This window comes from Rhamphochromis longiceps, linkage group LG19 (assembly GCF_057381845.1).
Source record: "Rhamphochromis longiceps isolate RC_006_pf linkage group LG19, R_longiceps_female_GT1.1, whole genome shotgun sequence".
Lineage (NCBI taxonomy): Eukaryota > Metazoa > Chordata > Actinopteri > Cichliformes > Cichlidae > Rhamphochromis > Rhamphochromis longiceps.
The window spans coordinates 30,083,993-30,103,996 of NC_140575.1; the positions used below are offsets into that span (position 1 = coordinate 30,083,993).

Here is a 20,004-nt window from a genome sequence, read left to right on the forward strand (position 1 = left end):
TGGGTTTTCCATCGTCATTCTTGATGAAGTCAAACTCGAGGTAACTGTCATACTTTCTCATTTTAGCTGATCTGGCTTTTGCGTTATTTGATGAAGCTTTGAGGATAAAGAGCACCCACAGGGCGAGTGGGTAATTGTATATATATGTATATATATATATATATATATATATATACACACACACACACCTCAATTGTGCATGTTGACCCCTCAAAGACCTGAGCCAGGAACAACCCCAGTATGTATCTATATCAGACCTGATGAGGCGGTCCCGACAGTCCTCCTGCAGCTGGCTGATCCTGTCAGTCCCCAGATGCAGAGTGCCATTGGGGCCTTCGCACACGAGGTGGTTTATAGCCATTCGTAGAGCATTTATCTGAAAACAAAGAATCAATCAAGTGCCACATCATTTAAACAAACAAGTGAAGTACTACCATCCACACACACCACCAGTGTTGGGGAGTAACGGAATACATGTACCGCCGTTACGTATTTAGAATACAAAATATGAGTAACTGTATTCCGTTACAGTTACCGTTTAAAAAGGTGGTATTCAGAATACAGTTACTTTGTTGAAATAAATGGATTACACTGCGGTACTTTCCTGTTTCATTTTGTCGCGGGTCAGGACTGTTTGGGTTTTGTTTGACAGCTACATTCTGTTGTTCCAGGCGGCAGCGTTACGGTTGCCATGGTTACAGGGCGACGCTCTCTCTCTCTCTGCGACTGTGTGTTTCCTGGGTGAGAGAGCGCCTTTTCGTTGTTGTTGTTGTTGTGCTAAGCTAACAGGCAGAATGCTACAAGCATAGCTCTAAAGAATGTAGCATCATGGGCAGTGTAGTCCGTGCTGCAGGGAGAATGGACTGCCATACACGTTATGTGTCTGTGAGCGCGAGGAGGGAGAAAAAGGGGAGTGGAAAGGTACGAGTTGCCGTCGAGGAAAAACGGGAGCTGGAAGCATGTAAATATAATAATAACCACTGCAGCCAAGAAGAGTGCCTGACGAGCCCAGCTGTAAGTAAGCTATTAAGACTCGACTGTACACCGTGTTCGTGTTTTCCTCCGAAAACAATAAGTTCCGTTGGAGCAGTCTTTCAACGCCTCTCTCTGTCTCTCGCAAGCAAAGTTGACCCACACAACAAAGTAAAGCTATTTTTCGGCTACGAGCCGACAGGGACCCCGCCGTAGTAGTCAGAGGTCCCTTTACTACAGTTTGGAGTCGCGGACCTTCAGTAATAGTAATAAATCACACAGCAATAGTACATTCACGTTGTTGTAAAAAGCATGATAATATATTAAGTAATCCAAAGTATTCAGAATACGTTACTCTCATTGAGTAACGTAACGGAATACGTTACAGAATACATTTTGGGGCATGTATTCTGTATTCTGTAACGGAATACATTTTAAAAGTAACCTTCCCAACACTGCACACCACTGCCAGTATCACAAAGCATAGCTACAAACTGTATAAAAAGTAGTTTAGAACTCTATTTTCAAGCTTCAACATTAGCACTAATGACAGAAATGACCACATCTGGATCACATTTGGATGAAAGGGTGGAGAGCTAATGTATTAGCAAATGTTAGCAAACTGCATGAGTAAAGTGCACACATACTTACACATAATGGTTAGTGTTACCAGATTAATAAAATACTAAAATTTCCCCAACAGCGAAGCACACACAGCAAGCCGTTCTTAATATTTGGAGAACTGAAAAACTCTTATTATGCCTGCCATGTAGGAACCTTCCTAAATGACACTGACTATTCAAACATGCACAAAGATTTCTATTCAGAATCCTTTGAGTGGCTGTTTTGATGATTTTACACAACGGTCTCTGAGGTTAAATTTACCTCAGTGATGTCGTCAACATCAATCTTCACATCAAAGGACAGTTCGATGTCATGTTCAGGCAGGATGGCCTCCTGTTTCTGACTGTTGAAGCCTAAGCCACAGAGTGCCCCAGTGTAGCAGGTTCTCTCTTCATCAGTGCTAAAAATAAATATGTTAGGTAAATAAGAATGTGAGTTTCTGTACATATATGTGCAGCGGTAATGCACATTTAACCAACCGTAGCTCCATGATGGGAGTGAAGAGCATCATTACAAGTGCAGGCAGTCCAGGGATGTCTGGCAAAATGGAGGTGTCTTTCAGCAGAATACGGGTACCTGCAACACAAACACACCCTTAAAGCTCTACATAAGATAAGACCCATTGCCAAGATCAAAACAATGCTCTCATAATCTGACCTGGAAAAAGTCATCTATGGCTTTGTTTTCTCTAGGCTAGATTAAAGCAAACCCTTCTATTTGGTAAAAATAAAAAGTTAGTCTGTCACCTTCAGCTAGCTCAAAATGCTTTTAGTGCATTATTTTATTGATCACCTCTAAAGGAGACCAGGGCCCAAAACAGAAATACTGAATTTTTTAGTCAAATTACAGCCTCAGATGCTTTTGGCTGTTCCAAAGTCGAGGTTGAACTCTAGAGGTGATGGTGCTTTTACCATTAAAGCGCCTCTGCATTTGAACCACCTCGTTATGTCATCCTTTCTGTGTAAATTTAATATTCTGCCTTGCTTATATTTCAAAGTCACAAATATTATGATTAAAGCTGAATTTAGAGCTCAAGCTTCTTGATGCAACTCCCCAATTTATAGTCTTGGGAACAGGACTAGGAGGACACTACCCTTGTAATATTTTGTTTATCTGGTACCTGTGGAGCTGACTGACACAGTCCCAGCCACCAGCATCTTCTGATGTCTGCAATGTGGGTTTTCATTCAGAGCCAAGGAGTTGATGCTGTTCTTCTCTATACATACAGTCCTACAGGAGGATACAGTGATCATCAGCTGAGGCAGAGGGAGGGTGGTTGTAGGTACATATTCTTGTTTTGCTTTGTTTTGTTTTTTAAATCTCTGTAGTGCTTACTTGTAGAGCGTGTTGCTCCTCAAGCTGTGGAAGCTCATCATATGAGGACTGGTTGGTCCATGCAGACGAACCTGCAGTGTCAGAGGGAATAGCAATCAGACATAACATGATGCATTCACTGATCACAGTGATGCAAAACTGTGTCGTCACTGTTCTGGCTGTCACATTGAATGGGTGTGCCTCTGAATGAACACAAACACATGAACTGAGCCACTGAAATGGCTCCCTCTTCTGGATAAACTGACAGCAGCAAACAGTAAAAAAGGCGGTGGCATCCATCACACATTCAACACCAAAGACTCAGTGTTATTCAAAACCCACCATTAGCTATAGATATTGTCTTTCTAACAATTCACTCAAAACCTTAAAGATCTTCAACCATTCTAGTTTTACTAGACTAGGATGCTTTCATGAGAAATTACCAGCACTGCACAGGCATCACAGGAACACGAAGGTGACAATTAACTACTTTTGGGGCATTTGTATTCCATTTTTAGTCTTGGTTTCAGAATTGTTAAAGCCCTGTTTACTAAGCATGCTGTAACATATTTTCTGATTCCTTCTTAGAAGCATCTAAATGTGCAAAACTTTGCCTGGATTGTTTCGTACTTTTGTCCTGGAATAGGACTGGGGTTGCTTGGAAAAGTGGGTAAGCAGGCTGTCGATGAGCTCCTTCTCCTCTTTTTTGCGGTTGCTCCAGGTGTTGCTTACAGAGTTGGGCACATATGTACCTTCCTCCATGTCCTTGTACAGAGACATCAGCACCTCATGGTTTTGCTGCAAGAGCACAAAAACATTCAATACTTTGACTGAGAAAAGCACAAAATGCTTCAGATCTATTCATACAGAACTTTTTGTCTCAATGCATCTCAGTCTGCCTGCAGCACATGCAGCAAACCTGAGGCCAGACATCTCAAATAGTTTGTCTTTAAAATTCTAGCTTTCATTTTTACTTCAATTAGCTAAAGTATTTTTTCAATACAAGTTTTGTTTTAAGTTCAGTTTAAAAAACTGAAATAACTTCATCTTAAGCTGCTAAGAGAACTAGTATTTCTTTCTGCTTATTGTGTCACCTTGGAGTCAAAGCTCTCTTCAGCCTTCACAGCATGTCCTTCTTCCACCAGCAAGTCTACCACGCTGGTGTTTGCTGTCTCAGAGTGGATGAGCAGATCCACACGCATCACACCATAGAGGATGGAGTACAGGGACACGATGAGAGATTGGCCCTTCACTAGATTGATGAAGCGGTTGCGGGCGCGGCTGCTCCACTGGTTCCCCAGAATGATGGACTGATTTGAAGGACGCATACCAGTGACCTGGAACTCCTGAGCCTGATATGATAAGCAGTTTATCTGTTACTATTAATCTGGTGTGCATTTTATCTGCTGACTGATTGTGGCATTTATGATGTTGCTACCTGGAAAGGATGAGACAGCAGATCAGACGGCAGCTCTCTGAGGCTGCTGCAGGAAACGATCTCATTGTTGCCATAGTCCAAAAAGAAGACCTGCAGAAAGATGAGACGCCTGGGTGATAAATTTGCAAAAATTACCATGTTCAAAAAATGTTCTCTGGTTTTAGAGACCAAGGAGGAACTACATCCAATTTCATGAAGCACTGAAATACCAGGACCCAGATCTATTTGAAGATTTCAAGTTGAGCAAGTTGCAGTTCTTAATAAAAAAATTACAAACAAACAACATCTACATTTTTTTCTGAGACATATATATATACATATAAAATATTTAAATGTTAAGGCTAAAATGTTATGAGTTTAGAAGTGATATATATATATATATATATATATATATATATATATATATATATAATGAACCGTTCGATACAGTGCTTTCAGTTCGGTACGCATATGTATCGAACAATACAACATTTTTAATTTATTTTATCAACTTTTCTTCTGACGATGCTGTCTGTGTTGAGCGCTCAGTGGATCTGCGTTCGACTACTCCGCCTAGGCTGCACTGTCGAGCGCAGATCCACTGAGCGCAGCACAAGCTAGTGAGACAGAAGCTAAGCTTGTTGCAACATGGCAACTGCCTCAACGCTACCTGAAATTGAACCTCCCCCACCCTCATTCAGATCTGGCCTTTGAAACTATCTTGGTTTTCATGTGACGTATGACCCTGATGGTAAGCATGTCATGTACAAAAGTAAAACAGTATGTCGGATGTGCCACGCAAAGCTCAATTGGTGGGAACTAGTGCATTAGAGCAGTTAGCCTGTTAACGCCGTCCAGCCCCATGCACGGGGCGATCCGCGGTAACTCGTTAATGGAGATTTGCGTTAATGTCATTTTAACGAAATTAACGCCGACAGCACTAGTGGGAACAAAATTAATATGACTGCAGATTTATGCCGACATCATCCTAGTGGAAGCAGACAAAAACAACAAGCACGCATGCTACAAACTTTACCCGAGTCATTTAGACAGCCGTTAGCACATGATTCTCCTTATGGGACTTGATATGTTTAATATGCTGCTGAGAATATAGCCCAGAAGAAGCGTATAGTATAGCTTTTATTTTGGAAAGAGCCATTTCTCTGTAATAAACTCTCTTTTCCAAAGATGAGGGATTTCTCGATCAGATAGATTTTTTTAATTTTTTTATTACTTTGTTGTTTCAGCAACATTACATTTAAAAACTGTACGTTTGAGTTAAAATATATATGTATAATTTTAATAAATGACAAATTAAAAAGGCATGAACATTTTTTTGTATCGAAAAAATATCAAACCGTGACACCAAAGTATCACCCCTAATAAGTATATTTACTTAGGAAAATGAAGAAAGTTTAATTGTATTTCGGTAACTGCAAGTACTGTGTTTTTATCTTTTTTCAATAAAAATATTTGCCAAAAAAAAAAAAAAAAAAAAAGAGTTCAAATGGAAAACTTACAGCTAGACCTTCAAACCAATAAGCTCAACTCCCCTCAGATGCCTGTTTGAGTGTGCATCAGAAGTCAGTGAGGGTGATCTCAGCCTACACAGCTCACCCTTGTAAAAAACTGTGACCTGATCTAATGGTCAAACATATATACTGAGGTTTCAAAACTCATCATTAAGGGTACTGGGGAGATTGTCAAATGCCATCTTCATGGGTGAACTTCTGTCTGGACTTTAAAAAGGTACAGAATCCTAACTACGACAGGCTAATCACAAGTAAAAAAGATAGAAAAATAGAAGTAAAACTTGCAGAGAAAAGTTACAGAGAAAATAAACGGGTGTCCTAAATTTTGAGCAGCAGGCTGCAGAGTGTAAGTAATATTTACCTCCACTGTGTTGCCACGCATGTGTAGGATCTTGGCACGGTAGTACATGTTCTGCTCATTGAACTCAGAGTAGGGAGCCAGGCACAGCAGGTTGGGGTAGAGCGACACAGTTAAAGGATGCAGCGTGCATGTGTTAATATCTGCTGTCATTTGGCGCTGTTTTTCCAAGCTGGCTTCATCTGCTTGGAACCCCCAGAAATGACCAACCTCCACCACCTACAGCAGATTTCAGAGACGATACATCCATTAATATTTATTCAAATAAAGAAAGTCGGGTATTTAGTAGGGGAAATAAAAACAGAATAGAAGACTAACTTTTGTGATGTTCACCACAAACAAGCGATTGGGGGGTAGCTTGGCGGGGTCGATGGTGCTGCTGACCACTCCCACTGGGCAGACAGACTGGCTCTGGAAGTCAACATTCACGCTGCACAGAAACAGAGATTTTAGGTGATGCTTCGCTGTCACCACTGACTACAAACTGGCATGTGTGTACTTATAGCCATTTTACTGTGATGAGTTAAACTGAGTCAGCATCTCATTTTAAAGAGTAAACAGATGTCTGCTATGTGTTCACCAAAATAAAACATTTTAAGAACAAGCAAACGTACAATTTTATTCAGAATTTACCAGCAATAACAACAGCTGAACATTATATTTTATGGAAAAAAAACACAAATTATGAGGAGAAGCTAAAACTGTATTTTATCAAAATATGTCAGCATTCTTACAATTAAATAAATGTGTCACCCTACAGCCCAGCAGGGGTAGGAAGAAGCTGGCACTGCTTTGCCTAAAACCTCCACTCTGAGTCCAATGATTGCTGGCAAGAGGCATGCAGAGTGCTAGGATGTCAGATTACATTAAGGTTTAGGGCCAAGGCACTGACCACTGCAGCCTGTTATGTAGGGGTTAGATTTGCCAGAAACACTGAGTCCTCAAATGACAGACACAGCCACAACTTAGTGGTTAAGATGACATTTTGTCCTTGCCGAACATGTTCAAGATTTCAGCTCATGACTTAGATTTTTCTCAGAGAGACAACTACATTTGGCATCTGAAATATGCGAAACTCGGCGTACCGTGAATATTTCATGTGAGTTATGTGTCTGTTCCCAGCACAGTTTTCTATTTGTTCAATGGGGTAGACTGACAGCTCCATTGCAGGGCTCTGATGGGCCAGCAGGAGGGCAAGAGACACTTCAGGTAGCACACCAGAGTCCTGGGATGTCCTGTAGAACTCCACATATGCTCTGAGTGCACACACACACACACACACACACACACACACACACACACACACACACACACACACACACACACACACACACACACACACACACACACAAAGTGAGATTAAAACTAAGTGCACAAAGGTTCAAGCAGACAAAGTACTGAGTGATGATGTTTGACTTGCCACAGTAGCCTCTAGTACCTGGAGCTATCAAAGGAAATGGCTTTGACCTGTCCACAGAGGCGGAACAGGCACTGCAGCTGCTTGTAATACAGGAAACTGTACGGTGGAAGGTTCCTCAACTAAAAACAACAGTTTGATGATACAATTAGAAAAACAAAACTGACAATTTAATTGCCTATAAACCAAATTATAATTTGGACAAAAATAAAAAGTCTGGGTCCGAAAAGTGAATGCTTAATTGCCTTAAACCTTTCTAAAGGCTAGCAGCAGTGACAACCTCTTCTAAGTTTGTGGTGAAGCGGCCCTTATTTCTTCACTTTGTGATTATTTTCCTAATGAACCTGGGCTCAGTTGATAGTTTCAGGTCAAACGGAATAAAATAATTTTGATTTTAAAAATTTGGGTGATTATTAGAGTGATAAAAAAGGATTATTCTGTTTATGCTCAGCTGCTCACTACCTGTGAAATGTAAACACCTTTGAGTTACTGTATCTTACTTTGTAATAACTTGTACACTCAAATTTTAACCGTACAGAATTTCCAACTCATCTGTCATTACACTTGTATCCTTCCATTTCTCTCGATTAGAAAGTAGGATGGCTAGCATGTTGCAGCCTCCTTCATCGACATCATCATACCCGACGCATACACAGGGTCTATCTTTAACCTCCTAGGACCTGGTGTCCACATATTTGAACATCACATTTTGGGTTGTCTAGACCAAAATACTAAATTTGGGCCTACATGGGCCTGATATCCACTTACGAGGACATTATGCTGCCACTGTTCTATCAAAATTAAAACAAATGTACTCTTATGTGGATCTAATTTTTCTCAGAAACAAAAATCAGGTCATTCTTTTTTTTTTTTTTTTTTTTTTACATTCATCAGGTCCCAATCAGCCCAGACACCAAAGAGAAATTGTAAATGCATGCCATGAAAGAGGTCAGGTTTTAGGAGGTTAAAGCAGCTTTGTATTATCCTTCACACAGTTTAAAATCACACTTGGAGCATTTCAGAAGCAGAGCGTTCAGTCTGTGTGGTGCCTTTTATTAAGAAAATTTAAAAATGATCCAAATTTGTGTCTCAGTGGTTGGACTATATATACATATCTTTCTTTTAAAAAAGGGAATGAGTTGAGGGCTGCTTCTTGGCAGCTTTTGAAACATCCTAAAGAACAAACACTGTTTTGAGTGGGCACAATCAACTCTGGTGGTCAGAGGTAGAAGCCAGGAAATGATGCTTACAGAATATTTTTAATGCTTTTGAGAGCATTATGGCCAATTTGTGAATTCAAGTATGGAATGGAGCTTGGTCTGTTGCAAAAGCAGCAAAATTGGCTTCAGATTCCAGCTAGACAAGCAAATATAAATGTGTAGAGCAGGCAAACACAGAGACACTATTGGCTACAAATTTTTGTGGAGACGTGACTACAAACAAGATCACTTGATCTGTATTTAAGACAATTTAATTGGATAAGTGGAAGAAATCGATGGATGGATGGATGGATAGATACTTTATGCACTTTTAATTAAAAACTGTCCATCAAACATCTTTAAAAACTTTAAGGACATGCAAGCAAGCTGCGAAAAGGGAGTGAGATAAATTTGTCGTTCTTAGACATTTACGAGAAAAGTAAAGCCTGTTTTAGGTAAATCATCAGCCAGCTTGAATTGTACATGAAGTCTAATAATGATAACAACAACCAATTGCTTATTAACAAGTTTATAAATAATTCTTATTATGTTAATAACGTAATGTGCTATGTTAACATGAAGTAAAGTGTAGCTGAGCCAAGCTGTAGATGAGGTAATAATACCATCACTGTCGTTCTGGGGTTGAAGCCACTCAGCTCTCTGGAAGCCAGGGCTTCATCTATATCCACCTGGAGAAAGTAGTTTGGGTAGTACGCACCAGCAATGACCACCTAAGAAGCAGTGAGTCACAATTTACATCAAACTGACAGTCAAATATACTCAGACATGCAAAACAACCCAAAGCTCCTTACATTGTCACACTATGATGTTTAAGACAATTTATAAACATCCCACAGTTTTCAGCAAAGACTAACCTGAAGAATGAATGCCTGCTTGCGTGCACTGGTGTAGTCTGAGAACTGGCTTTCCTCTGCTACATTCATGTTGAATTGGGACACACGCTTCTTCAGCTCCTCATACAGCTCTGCAACCTGGTCAGCAATTTCAGCAAGCAAGTATTTATACTTTCTTTAAACTGCATGTCCAACAGCTAGAAAACATTGTAAGGACTATAAATTTTAATACCTAATTTGCAAAAGACATCATGGGGTTACCCATGACCTCACAAAAGGAATCAAATTTAAATTAACTTAGCGCAAAAAGTAAGGCAATTTGTGTTTTGTTGTTTATTGCTTTGTTGTAACAAAGCTTCCTGGCAACACTGTTGGAAAGCCTGTTAATTTCCCCTGAAACTGTGGCTCATTTGCTTACTTTCTGTGCCAAGTTTGTATCAGCTTAAAATACACTGCAATTATCACTTAACACCTGCTATTTAATGCACTCAGGTCACGCCTTCTCCTGAAATGTTATTCTCTGAACACATGCGACTTTGATCTCTGTACCTCTCTGATCCTCTTGATCTGAATGAAGTTCTCCTTTCCCCAGTCCAGTTCATCCTAAGAAGAAAAGGCAGCAAATACATTTAATTTTTGCCAAAAACACAAAACAAACAGACAAAAAAAACAAAAACATTGTTATAATGTTGTGTTAAGTTTAATTCACTCTTAGAATTTGAATACCTCAACACTTTTATGGGAGGCTAAAAATTCTAAGTAGGTACCCTGATCATTTCTATAATACCTAGATCTTTCTGGCCTCAGCAAACAACAACCAGGCTATAACAACAATAACAGCAGCTACTAAGAACTGTTATGTGAGGTCTTTGACATGAAAAACAGGGCACAGAATATATTGCAAAGACACAGGATAAATCTTGTTTTGAGTGACAACTTCACAGAGTCAGCTAGAAGTTAAACTGTAAAGAAGATGGTTCTACAGCAGGATAATGATCCAAAAAATAGACCTCAAAAGTCACCAGGTGAATAACTTTTTTACTAGAGACAATTGCTGTACGAACACACAAAGTGCTGGCAGGTTGATGGGGATGGTTCATAAAAAGCCCTCCCACATAGTGCGTGGGTTTTGTTTCTATGGCAACATCATCTAGACAACATATCACCAATCTGACCAGTGTTGTATGATAGACTATCCTTGCCCCTTTCCTATTTATTCCCTATTTCTTATTCCTAGACTTTAATCCCTGTGACGCTGACATGGATAGTCAGGTTGGAGAGACATGGTCAGAAGAAGCTGCTCCTCCATTTTTTGGCTACCCATTTAATGTGATTTGTTGCCTTAAAAACTGATAACAGCAATGGCACCAGCACCTATTATTGTCTATATTTTATAGAGAATTAGCCTTGGAAAATCACTTGCCACAGGATCCAAAATCCTGAAACCAGGAAGGAAGATAGTTGTACATTTTCTTTGTTTCAAATACTGTAGTAATATCTCCATTAGCTCTAATAATACCCTTTTAGTTGTCTGAGTGAAAAAGTGAATTGCTGAAACAATTACACTACTTCTATTCTTTCAGAATCTCTTGGTATAGTTTGCCTCCTAAGAGGCTTTATGATGTCAGAAAACGTCTCGAGCAGGTCTGACTGTGAGTTAAAGTGAGTGACAATCAGCACTTATTGATCTTCTTTCATTGGTAAGTAGTTTGTACAAAGCTTTCTGGTGTGCTTGGGGTCATTATCCTGGTAGGGTGGCTCACATCGCTGAAGGTTAGAGTAATTTAGTTCATAGTATACCTTTGGGTGCCTCAGCTGTCCTTTCTTCTTGGCTGAGTGCCATGCCTAATATAAAGAAACGAGAGAGAATAGAGCAACCACACATGAAAATCCACTCAAAATCAAAACCTGCTGGAGATATGTAAAAAATTCTTTACCTTGAAGGCATTTAGGAAAGCTATGGAATCACTTGGTGTGCCATGGGTAAAAGCCAGCTTGCTCCTGGAGTTACACATGATACAAAAAAATAATAATTACAAAACACACAACCCATATCTGCTTTTGACCTGATTCTAATGTAAACATGTTACAATTAGACACGTGACCAATATAAGTATACACTGGAAGAAAAATTACTGACGATCTAAACTAAAAAATCCCAAACTGGAGGTGAACAGTGGAGTGATGTGACATTATTTTTTCATACTTTTTCATTTTTGCTGGAATGTGAGCATTTTTCTGAATGCATCAGATATTACGCTGCACTAAACATGTAAAGGTGCGTCAAAAGCTCTAGTTTAAATCAAGTTACTTTACTACGTAATGCATGAAATGCAGCCACAGTGTTGGTACACAAAATCTAATGTGACATCATGAGTCTGTAAATCAGTGCACCTGCTGGATCAGACTCACCTATGGCCAGCAATCTGCTGCATGGACGGTATCGCAAAGAAGCTCTTCAGAGAGTGAGAGGCAGCTGAGAATGAGAGAGTATATTGTGCAAAAGTATTCCGAAAAACATGTTACACATTTAGGCTGTAAAGCTATGTCTCTAGAAAACATGCCGTAAACAACAGATACCACCAAGTACCATGATAGACTAACCAATGATGAGGCACTCATCCAGGCAACCAAAGACGTGGCCGAGGACAATCATCTTCCCCAGGTACAGGTCTAAAGGCAAGTGAGCCAGCACTCGGCCCAGGAACGTCAGCTCACCATCTTCATTTTGACCTCTGCTTTCACTTTTCACAGACAGCGCACCCATCTGCAGTGTGACAGACAGCATACTCTATGCACACAACTAATGAACTTCTAAACTCATAACATTTTAGCTTTAACATATGCGTATATATACACACACACACACACACACACACACACTAGGGGTGCAACGATACTCGTATCGATATTGAACCGTTCGATACAGTGCTTTCAGTTCGGTACGCATATGTATCGAACAATACAACATTTTTAATTTATTTTATCAACTTTTCTTCTGACGATGCTGTCTGTGTTGAGAGCTCAGTGAATCTGCGTTCGACTACTCCGCTTGGCTGCACTGTCTAGCACAGATCCACTGAGCGCAGCGCAAGTTAGCAAGACAGAAGCTAAGCTCCTTGCAACATGGCAAATTGAACCTCCCCCACCCTCATTCAGATCTGGCGTTTGGAACTATTTTGGTCTTCATGTGACGTATGACCCTGAAGGTAAGCGCGTCATGGACAAAAGTAAAACAGTATGTTGGATGTGTCACGCAATGCTCAATTACATGGGTGGGAACTACTGCGTTAGCACAGTTAGCTCGTTAACGTGTTGACGCCGTCTGGCCCCACGCACTGGGCGATCCGTGGTAGCACGTTAACGGAGATTTGCCGTGTTGTGGCGTTAACGTCATTTCAGATTAACGCTGACAGCACTAGTGGGAACAAAATTAATATGACTGCACATTTACGCCGACATCATCCTAGTACAAAGACAAGTGGAAGCAGACAAAAACAACAAGCACGCATGCTACAAACTTTACCCGAGTCATTTAGACAGCCGTTAGCACAGGATTCTCCTTATGGGGACCTGATATGTTTAATATGCTGCTGAGAATATAGCCCAGAAGAAGCGTATAGTAGAGCTTTTATTTTGGAAAGAGCCATTTCTCTGTAACAAACTCTCTTTTCCAAAGATGAGGGATTCCTCAATCAGATAGATTTATTATTTTATCCCTTTGTTGTTTCAGCAACATTACATTTAAAAACTGTACGTTTGAGTTAAAATATATATTTATAATTTTAATAAATGATAAATTAAAAAGGCATGAACATTTTTTTTTAATCGAAAAAATATTGAAACGTGACACCAAAGTATCGAAGCGAACCGTGAATTTTGTGTATCGTTGCACCCCTAGTATATACATACAGGGAGTGCAGAATTATTAGGCAAGTTGTATTTTTGAGGAATAATTTTATTATTGAACAACAACCATGTTCTCAATGAACCCAAAAAACTCATTAATATCAAAGCTGAATGTTTTTGGAAGTAGTTTTTAGTTTGTTTTTAGTTTTAGCTATTTTAGGGGGATATCTGTGTGTGCAGGTGACTATTACTGTGCACAATTATTAGGCAACTTAACAAAAAACAAATATATACCCATTTCAATGATTTATTTTTACCAGTGAAACCAATATAACATCTCCACATTCACAAATATACATTTCTGACATTCAAAAACAAAACAAAAACAAATCAGCGACCAATATAGCCACCTTTCTAAAATGGTAAATGGTAAATGGCCTGCATTTGTATAGCGCTTTTCTAGTCCATAGGACCCCAAAGCGCTTTACACTACATTCAGTCATTCACCCATTCACACACACATTCACACACTGATGATGGCAAGCTACATTGTAGCCACAGCTGCCCTGGGGCGCACTGACAGAGGCGAGGCTGCCGGACAAAGGCGCCACCGGGCCCTCTGACCAACACCACCAACCTTTCTTTGCAAGGACACTCAAAAGCCTGCCATCCATGGATTCTGTCAGTGTTTTGATCTGTTCACCATCAACATTGCGTGCAGCAGCAACCACAGCCTCCCAGACACTGTTCAGAGAGGTGTACTGTTTTCCCTCCTTGTAAATCTCACATTTGATGATGGACCACAGGTTCTCAATGGGGTTCAGATCAGGTGAACAAGGTGGCCATGTCATTAGTTTTTCTTCTTTTATACCCTTTCTTGCCAGCCACGCTGTGGAGTACTTGGACGCGTGTGATGGAGCATTGTCCTGCATGAAAATCATGTTTTTCTTGAAGGATGCAGACTTCTTCCTGTACCACTGCTTGAAGAAGGTGTCTTCCAGAAACTGGCAGTAGGACTGGGAGTTGAGCTTGACTCCATCCTCAACCCGAAAAGGCCCCACAAGCTCATCTTTGATGATACCAGCCCAAACCAGTACTCCACCTCCACCTTGCTGGCGTCTGAGTCGGACTGGAGCTCTCTGCCCTTTACCAATCCAGCCACGGGCCCATCCATCTGGCCCATCAAGACTCACTCTCATTTCATCAGTCCATAAAACCTTAGAAAAATCAGTCATGAGATATTTCTTGGCCCAGTCTTGACGTTTCAGCTTGTGTGTCTTGTTCAGTGGTGGTCGTCTTTCAGCCTTTCTTACCTTGGCCATGTCTCTGAGTATTGCACACCTTGTGCTTTTGGGCACTCCAGTGATGTTGCAGCTCTGAAATATGGCCAAACTGGTGGCAAGTGGCATCTTGGCAGCTGCACGCTTGACTTTTCTCAGTTCATGGGCAGTTATTTTGCGCCTTGGTTTTTCCACACGCTTCTTGCAACCCTGTTGGGTATCTTGAATGAAACGCTTGATTGTTCAGAAGCTTTGCAATTTTGAGACTGCTGCATCCCTCTGCAAGATATCTCACTATTTTTGACTTTTCTGAGCCTGTCAAGTCCTTCTTTTGACCCATTTTGCCGAAGGAAAGGACGTTGCCTAATAATTCTGCACTCCCTGTACATACACATATATATCTCTATCTATCTATCTATCTATATACATACATACACACACACACACACACACACACACACACACACACACACACACACACACACACACACACACACACAAACATACACACAAATCTTTTAATCATAAATCAGCAGTCCCCAACTTTTTTTGCGCCACGGACCGGTTTATGCCCGACAATATTTTCATGGACCGGCCTTTAAGGTGTCGCGGATAAATACAACAAAATAAAACTAGTACCGGTACGGGAAAAAAAGAAGATTTATTCATAACACACGTGAAGAGACACAGGAAAACCGAGTTAACGATAAAAACGATAACAAAATAACGCTGAAAACTGATAAAAACCCTGAAAACCATACATTTCACACCTGAGCCTCAACTCTCGCGGCCCGGTACCAAACGACTCACTGACCGGTACCGGTCCGAGGCCCGGGGATTGGGGACCGTTGTCATAAATTATTTAATAAAAACAGCCATGTTATGCTTTTTGGAGTTTTTCTTCATTACTTCATTCTAGCATGTGTTCTTTTTATACACATCCTCCCTTAGGAAGTAAAGCAGTTTGTCAACAACTTGGAAGGTCGGTAGTGCAATCCACAGCTCTTCCTTTTCCTTTTCTACCACAGGAAATTTATTTTGAGTGTCTTCATAGTAATTTTTATACACTGCAGGAAAAACGAAAATAAATATTATACTGCAAATTTGCAAAAAAGTACCATATGCATCAAAATAAACTATTTCCAGCAGTGCAATATGAGTCCTAAGCATCCCAGAAACGACACAGAAAGTCATAAAGTCAAACATAACTTTTAAAAAGACCAGTATAGGCCCTGAGGCCCTGATGGTAAAAAAGACTACATTTCCGCGAAAATGACGTCACTTCCGGTTTCGGGCAGGTAATGGCGGACATGCTAAAGTTCGCGCTGACGTCTATTCCAACGTAGGAAGTGTTACGAACAGCTGATCGGATCAGCAAAGCGTTTTACTGGAATATTATGTTTTTGTTCCTGCAAGCGCTTTTTATGCAGTTTTTGCAAAGCTTTATGTGGAAGGAAACCGTGACCTAGGACAAGCTGATGGCATAAGATGTAAGTACAACTCCTCCAGTTTCATATGCAAAAAAAATTATTGCGTTATTGCGCTAGCTTACGTGGTTGCAGAGCTACCGGGATTTAAAAATAGTTACGTAAAACAGAGCGTGCCCGCTCCGACCGGCTCTAAAGGGTTAAACTGTCAGCAAGGAATTTGCATTTGCACTGTTACATTTTTATATAACTTTGTCTAGTGTCAATTATATCGTCAGTTATATCGTTACCGCAAATTTTCAAATGTATATCGTGATAAATATTTTTGGTCATATCGCCCTGCTCTAATTGTAGGGTCTTTGACTTACAATATAAAGCGCCTTGAGGGGGCTGTTGTGATTTGGTGCTATATAACTGAATTGATAAAACTGAACTGAACTGAAAAAAGTGTGCATTATGGTGAAAAAATGAATTTGATTTAAAAGGTGATTCCAGTGCTCAGTTATACAAAAATAACTATGTAGTCATTTACCAAGAGGTAAAATTAAATACTTAACAAATGCTATTAAATCAGAAATACTAAAATAAAAAGATAACATGCACGTTTTCATTCCCTTAGCCTAACACACGACATCATTAATATTCGACATGGCCCTATTGTGCTCTCATGCTACATAAACTATGTGAACACTGGCTGACGCAAAGCTCCTCTCAGAGAACTCAAGGTCTAATCCTTAGACAGAGCTGGCGGTCAGCTGCCCGTCCAAATACATAACAATCACCATTACAGCTACACATTTGCCTGCACTTGACTAAACAATAATGCCTCTCTCAGAACACAATCATCAAGTTACACTCTCTACCTCTTTGAGTTGCAGCACAGTCCTAACTATGTCAGAGAGGTTGGGAGGTGAGAGTGCTGTGGAGAGGAGGGAGCGGGGATCTCCCATGTCCAGCAGCTTCACTTTCAACAAGACAGTGGAGAGCGGAGCAAGCTGAGGAAATGGAAAATAGTAGAGCACAGATCGGTTTTCAGAAGTAAGGTCTGAACTGCATTAAAAACTGGTCACTGGCACAGTCCCTTACCAGCATCTCGGGAATCATGTAGTCTGGGATTTCCTTTTTCCAAAACTCTTTGGTAACAAGTCTGTAACAGTAGCCCTTTGACACTCGACCTGCCCGACCTGTCAGGAAACAAACATTGAGTTAAAGGCAGAAGTGATAGTAAGCACTTAAAAGGTCTAAAATGGTCGTACCTCTGCGTTGGTTGCAGCTGGTTTTGGAGGCCCAGGTGAGATGCAGAGACTCGTAATGGGTATCCGGGTCACACACCAATTGGCGAACCAGGCAGAAGTCAATAACTGTCATTAAAAAAAATGCTAATACAAATTAACTTAAAATAAATACATAAATAGATCTCAGAGAACAAACCACTTAAAACCACATGGGAGCACGATGTGGGCAGTTCTCTTGTAAGTCATGAGTGGAAATCACATTGAGCAAAAACCTTTTCACATAAGCTGAATATTTTTTACATCAACTATTTTACACCAGAGCACCATAGGAGAAATGATTCAACGCAAATCTTTGCTCTAGGTGCAAGACAGACAAAGCGACCTAATTCATGTAATATGGAAATAAACATTAACTAACACATGTTGTCAAATTTTAGGAGATGACATAGTGCAGTTATTTGTTTTTCTATATTTATTCATTGTTGTTTACCTTACTAATTGTATTGTTCTCTCTGATGTTGGCAGCGACACGACCATTAATTTTGATATGGCCTTTGTCTGGTAGTAGGTGCAGGTGGGACTGCTACTTGGGAATTATTTCTTGTATCTTGCTCTTATTTTCTGTCTTATTTAACTTCCTTTTTTCCTTACAACATTATTGATATCTGTATGCCTTAATTCTCAGTTTCTTGTAAATAAATGATGAAAGAAGAGTGACAATAGATGAAGTCAAATTTTTAAAAATTTAAAACTGAAAAAACCCACCATATTTGACATCTGGAACAGTCACTGAACTCTCTGCAATGTTGGTGGAAAGGATCACCTGTGAGGATTAGAAGATAATTGGTATAGCAGGTACGGACAGCACATGCAAAAAGTTACGATCAACAGCTTTTACCTTCCTGTATCCAGGAACAGGAAAGAGGAACACGCCGTTCTGCTCCTCCAGTGTCACTGAGGAGTGAAGAGGATAAACCTGCAATCTGAAAAAAGCAGCATGCTCAGTTTGAACTTAATGTTAAAGTACTACTCATTTACCTTTACTGATCTGCTACTTCTGCACCTTCCCCACTATCTACAGAGATTGGATACTTTCTACCACTGTGTATCACGTTCATTGTGCATCTTCACTTTGTGTTTCACTATGGGAGATACAACCTACTCCCAGATTGTGTCAACCCTGAGCCAAAGATGACTGTGCAGCATCCAGCCTGCGAAAATGCACAAACATGTGTGGCATAGCTTAGTTTGCTGCTGCACAAATATTCTGGACCGACATACCTCTGAACAAAGCTCAGAAGGTCAAGGTAACTTTATTTATACCCATAGGCAAGGTAAATTTGCTTTACAGAAAAATGATAGCATTTGGCATCCCTTAAAAAACACACATACCTAATAAAGATATAAACCTCACTGTAGCACATATAAAGTAATTTAATATTTCGAATCAAAAACAAAAACAGTTCTTATTTAAATCAGTGACAGCAACGGGGACAAAGCTATTTTCATAACGCTTTGTCCTGCATCTCGGAAATAGAAACCTTCGTCCCGAGGAAAGAAGCTGAAATTTACCCCTTAGAGCAGTGGTTCCCAAACTTTTTTCGCTGGGCCCCCCTTTGTTTTACAGAAAAATGTTCGCGCGCACACACATGTACGCACTAACACATCCTCCAACCACACGCCCATATTTTGCTCAATTGCGGTTTATTTCACACCTCAAACATTTAGTGAACAATTAAGCAAATACAAGTAATCTGCAGGTAGTAATAAAATAAACTACTAACTCTTTTACGCTACGTCCGCACCTACACGGGTATTTTTGAAAACGCAGCTGTTTCGTCCACACGTAAACAGCGTTTCAAATCACCGAAAACTGAGATTTTTTAAAATCCTTTTTTGCGTTTACGTGTGGACGAGGAATACAGAGTTCGTCACGCAAAGTCAAAGGTATGTGCCTTTTTTCATGTCAGCTGTGCGCCACGTTATTGTTTACATGAGAGGAATTGCAGAATGGCAGATAGAAACAAAATACTGTTAATCTGACTATCTTCGGGTTTTACACGCAGTTACTGTCCCTCCATTTACAAAGGCAGAGGCGTCACGGTGTCATTATTTTACGTGTAGTTGTTTTTTCCTGTGTAATAATATTCAACATTGCTGTCAATACATTAAAAAAAAAAAAAAAAAGCCTCTCTGTGCAAAATCCCTCGCTCACCTGGAGACCGCTGGAAGCACTGTGAGAATCATGTTCTTTGATTTCTCCAGTGCCTTCAACACCATTCTTCCCTCGGTTCTAAAGGACAAGCTGGTGAACTCTGGAGTGGACCATCACCTCACTACCTGGATTTTGGACTACCTCACCGACCGACCACAGTATGTGAGGACTCAGGGCTGTGTGTCGGACAGGGTCGTCTGCAGTACGGGGGCCCCACAGGGAACGGTTCTGGCTCCGTTCCTCTTCACCATCTACACTGCAGACTTCTCCCACAATTCCACCCAGTGCTTCCTGCAGAAGTTCTCTGATGA

At 40.4% G+C, this 20,004-nt stretch overlaps 1 protein-coding gene across 1 annotated transcript in view; it reads right to left on the minus strand.

Annotated features, from left to right (window-relative positions):
* tdrd9 (tudor domain containing 9) overlaps positions 1–20,004 on the minus strand; it is a 39,931-nt gene that overhangs the window by 1,620 nt on the left and 18,307 nt on the right. Inside the window, exons 10-33 of the mRNA XM_085392480.1 lie at positions 18,377–18,461; positions 18,244–18,301; positions 17,500–17,604; positions 17,330–17,427; positions 17,107–17,238; positions 12,292–12,454; positions 12,100–12,163; positions 11,625–11,688; positions 11,488–11,532; positions 10,237–10,290; positions 9,709–9,825; positions 9,457–9,564; positions 7,656–7,756; positions 7,303–7,473; positions 6,536–6,647; positions 6,221–6,436; positions 4,349–4,438; positions 4,005–4,262; positions 3,541–3,708; positions 2,932–3,002; positions 2,717–2,826; positions 2,076–2,172; positions 1,858–1,996; positions 258–376 (exon numbers count right to left, since the gene is read on the minus strand). Of these exons, the coding sequence (XP_085248606.1) occupies positions 258–376; positions 1,858–1,996; positions 2,076–2,172; positions 2,717–2,826; positions 2,932–3,002; positions 3,541–3,708; positions 4,005–4,262; positions 4,349–4,438; positions 6,221–6,436; positions 6,536–6,647; positions 7,303–7,473; positions 7,656–7,756; positions 9,457–9,564; positions 9,709–9,825; positions 10,237–10,290; positions 11,488–11,532; positions 11,625–11,688; positions 12,100–12,163; positions 12,292–12,454; positions 17,107–17,238; positions 17,330–17,427; positions 17,500–17,604; positions 18,244–18,301; positions 18,377–18,461 (2,745 nt within the window). The remainder of the gene's footprint in view (positions 1–257; positions 377–1,857; positions 1,997–2,075; positions 2,173–2,716; positions 2,827–2,931; positions 3,003–3,540; positions 3,709–4,004; positions 4,263–4,348; positions 4,439–6,220; positions 6,437–6,535; positions 6,648–7,302; positions 7,474–7,655; positions 7,757–9,456; positions 9,565–9,708; positions 9,826–10,236; positions 10,291–11,487; positions 11,533–11,624; positions 11,689–12,099; positions 12,164–12,291; positions 12,455–17,106; positions 17,239–17,329; positions 17,428–17,499; positions 17,605–18,243; positions 18,302–18,376; positions 18,462–20,004) is intronic.